Source organism: Verticillium alfalfae, genomic scaffold (assembly GCF_000150825.1).
Source record: "Verticillium alfalfae VaMs.102 supercont1.4 genomic scaffold, whole genome shotgun sequence".
NCBI classification, from domain to species: domain Eukaryota; kingdom Fungi; phylum Ascomycota; class Sordariomycetes; order Glomerellales; family Plectosphaerellaceae; genus Verticillium; species Verticillium alfalfae.
Window position 1 is genome coordinate 612,696 of NW_003315035.1, and position 3,604 is coordinate 616,299.

Here is a 3,604-nt window from a genome sequence, read left to right on the forward strand (position 1 = left end):
CATGGCCCAGCGCTTCGGCCCCGGCCGCTTCGACGCCATGTCGGCGCGCCTCGCCCAGATCGGCGCCGGCGAGGGCATCCACTTTTCCTTCGAACCCCTTCGCCAACCCCCGCGACTCGCCCGCCTCCTCGCCCGACCAAGCCCAGGGCCCCCAAACCCAGAACCGCGTCCTCGCGAGATCATGCGCAGCTCTTCGAGGAAGACCGCGACATTTCGAGCAAGGACATGCTCGTGCAGGCCGCCGTCAAGGGCGGGCTCGAGGCCGGCGAGGTCAGGGCCTGGCTCGAGAGCGACCAGGGCGGCGCCCAGGTCGACCGCGAGGTCCAGGAGGCGTATGCCCTCGGCGTCAGCGGCGTGCCGCACTTTGTCGTCGACGGGCAGCAGCTCGGCGGCGCGCAGGATGTCGAGGCGTTCGTCGAGGCGTTTGCCAACATTAAGGAGAAGAGGGCGTAGCGCGTCACAGGCCTCGCTTGTCCTTTTTCTCTTCGGTCGTCCCTTTTCTCGTGGAGTGTCTTTCGGTCGGTAAACGGGGTATCATTGTCGTTTCATTACATACCAAAATCTCTCGAGCGTTTTGCTTCTCATCAACCATAGCAAGTCGGTGACTTCTTGTTCGTACGTGCCTCACATGTGAAGCAGCCCTCCGAGATCCTTGTCCATGGCCCTCAGCCGCGCCTGGAGCTCCCTCTTCTTCCGCTCGAGCTCCCGCACCTCCTCCTCCTCCGCCCGCAGATCCTCCTCCGTCATGACATGCCCGTCATGCGCGCCGCCATCCTCCTCCTCGTCCTGCTCCTCGTCCTCCTCGTCCTCGTAACCCCACTGGCCCTTGGTGCGCTCCATACTCGCCGTCTGCTCGGCGACCCGGGCCTCGTAGTACGCAGCCGTGTTGGCGTTCCGCCCCCACCGCCCCCGCAGCGCCGCGATCCGCGCCTCGGCCCCAGGCAGTGCGTACACGCCGCACAGCTTCTCGGCGCCCCGTAGCAGGACCTCGACGTCAACGTCGTCGCCCGCCCGGCGCCGCGCCAGCTGCGCGTGGAGGTCTCCGCCCAGCACGGCCGCAACGGCCGTGTTGCGCCGCGCCGGGCGACCCGTCGGTCCGCCGCCCGTCGTGACCTCGCCCGACGAGACGGCGAAAGACGGTCTTGCGGCGGTCTTGGGGGTGGAATGTTGACGCGGCGGCGGCGGCGGGGTCGGGCTGGCTTGTCGCTAAGGGCGGCGGCGGCGGCACGGAGAAGAGGGCGCGTTCGTGAGGTTCCGTGTCGCGGATGAGGGAGGTGATGTCGGTGTTGTGGAGGAGGGCGTTGGTGAAGATTTTGGGCGGTGGAAAGCTAGTTCGGGCGGTCAGCGTCTGTTTTGGAGCTCTGTCATTCATAGAGAGGGCCTGCGCAGACTTACGGGAGCGATTCGATGCCCTGGCAAGAGAGGGCTATCTGCTCGAGGTGGATGCTGAGAAGGTGTGACATGGTGATGGCATGGGAATCGTGGGAGTGTTTGTCGTCAAGTCGTAAAGAGCAGGAGATAGAATGACCAGCTCAGACAGATGTTCTTCTTGCTCTCCTGGCGGACTGTCCCTGTCGTGCCACAACGAAGCTGCTCCTGTTGCAAGATGATGCGCCTGGGTTGGTCTTGTTGACATGCGAACGGACGACTTGGGACCCCACCAACAGCAGTTGCACAGTTGCGGTGGGAGGGGCAGCTTCTGTATTATGTAATCGGTAGCTTCCCTTCCACTAACAGATACAAAGGGGAATCACCAACACTAGGTACCTCAACCTGGTCTTGGACTCTTCGCTGGCTTTCCCTGGAGCCTTTGCCTGCAGATCTGGAGCAGATCCACGGCTTCATGTCACTGTAGAGACTCCGCGTGTTACGCCAGGCAATAGGTCAACCAAGTCCACAATATCATTAGAGCACTGAAGCCCTTCTACTGCAGCACATCTATCGCCCCCAAAATACTAGCAGAAAGATCATCCAAAGGATGGGAACGGGGAAGATGTGAGAAAGAAAAAGAAACCGTGCTCCAATATCCAAACCATCGCTTATGCCCCTCAATGCTGTAATCCACCAGAAGTCTATCGATGAGGTATCAAAATGGGGGATCGAGAAGATGTCATACTAGAAGTGAAAATCGGGGGAGAAAAAAAAAAGACAAAAACACCAGTCTATCCGGCTCCCAATCATCATCATCATGATTGAAATCGTTCCTTCAGCCGTAGCCCCCCTTTTTGTGTGTGTGTGTGTGCAATCATGGAAGAAGAAAACCCCGTGCACTACTCATCCTCGTCCATCTCCATAATCTCCATCGCATAATATGGCAGCTCGCGCGCCAGCGTCTCTCCGTCCCCAAACAGCATGCCGAAGCCCCTCATCAGACGGCCTCGTCCCTCCTCTGCAGCTGTCGGGCTCCCTCGAGCTCCTCGATCCTCTCGGGGCGGCGGGTCCTGAAACTGCAGGCTTCGCCGGTCGCCCACGCGGCGCCTCAGCCTGCGCGCACTCGCGCCGACAGCATCCCACGGCGTGTCGGGCAAGTCTTCTTTTCCATCGCTATCGCTGCGCTCCGAGTGCGTGCGCTTGCCGATGGAGCTGCCGTGGGAGCGGCGCTTGCGCATCTTGAGAGCACGCTGCGCGAGGACAAATTCTTTGTGTGCCGCATCGTCAGAGGCGTCGAAGAGATCATCCTCTTCCTCACCGTCATCCGAGCCGCTGCAGTTGAGGTTTTGGAGGTGCTGCATCATGTTGATGTCTAGGTCTGGGTACGGGCGGGGTCGGTGCGGGAGATGGGTGTGGTTCTTGGGGGCTGAGACATCGCTTGTCGAGCTGCCAGCGCCGCGAGAGCGGGACCGCGAGCGGTCTGATTCGGGGTACTCGAAGCTTGTTGGAGGAATGACGCCGACACGATTGTCATCCATGGGGTCAAAATCGGAGAGCTCCTCAACGGTAAAGTTGGCAACAACCAGCGTTGTGCGGTCTGTTGGCGGCTCTGGGGCGAGCGTAATATGAGGGACGGACTGGGGCTCGTGCATGTCTTCGTCCGAGTCAGAGTCGTCCTCATCTTCCTCGTCCTCTTCACTGTCATCATCGTCGTCGTCATCATCATCGTCATCGTCCACCTTGTTTGGGACGTTTAGCACTTTGCGTGCGGCAGGTAGTGGAGCATTGATGATGTGGTCATCATCATCATCCTCTTCTTCTTCCTCCTCCTCGACGTCGTCATCATCTACTTCGTCTTCGTCATCCTCCTCCTCCTCACTCGACGATCGAGGCAGGTCGGTTTCGGTAGACTCCATGTCGGAATCATTATCTTCTTCGTCATCGTCCTCTTCCTCGTCATTCTCTTCCTCAGAGCTGCTCTGAGGAGACAGCTGTGCGAAGCGGTTGGTGGTCCGCACATAGCTGAATTGGTGGCTGTTACCTATAGGGTGATGTTGGCGGCAGCCGAGAGGCGACCTTGTGGTGGTTGAGGTGGTGATGGAAGAGGACTGGCGAGACAGAGGTTGGGGTCTGAGGCGGTGAGGCGGGATCCATGCCCACACCGCCCGCTGTCACGTTGGCGATCTTGAGGTCTGGTCGTCGTGGGCATTCATGTCTACTAGCGCTAGACAAG

General features: G+C 59.9%; 3 protein-coding genes across 3 annotated transcripts in view; 1 reads left to right on the plus strand and 2 right to left on the minus strand.

Moving 5' to 3' along the window:
• Window positions 1-453, plus strand: part of VDBG_03606 (conserved hypothetical protein) — a gene marked incomplete at both ends in the record, with an annotated part of 813 nt that extends 360 nt beyond the window's left edge. Inside the window, one exon of the mRNA XM_003005607.1 lies at window positions 190-453. Within this exon, the coding sequence (XP_003005653.1) occupies window positions 190-453 (264 nt within the window). The remainder of the gene's footprint in view (window positions 1-189) is intronic.
• Window positions 454-624: 171 nt separating this feature from the next.
• Window positions 625-1,463, minus strand: VDBG_03607 (conserved hypothetical protein; the record flags this gene model as incomplete). The annotated part of the gene is made up of 2 exons (XM_003005608.1): window positions 625-1,195; window positions 1,396-1,463. The coding sequence occupies 2 exons, from the start codon at window positions 1,461-1,463 to the stop codon at window positions 625-627; spliced, it is 639 nt and encodes a 212-aa protein (XP_003005654.1).
• An 807-nt stretch (window positions 1,464-2,270) lies between these two features.
• VDBG_03608 (predicted protein) lies at window positions 2,271-3,287 on the minus strand (the record flags this gene model as incomplete). The annotated part of the gene is made up of 1 exon (XM_003005609.1): window positions 2,271-3,287. One exon carries the CDS (start codon window positions 3,285-3,287, stop codon window positions 2,271-2,273), a length of 1,017 nt encoding a protein of 338 aa, XP_003005655.1.
• Window positions 3,288-3,604: the final 317 nt, after the last annotated feature.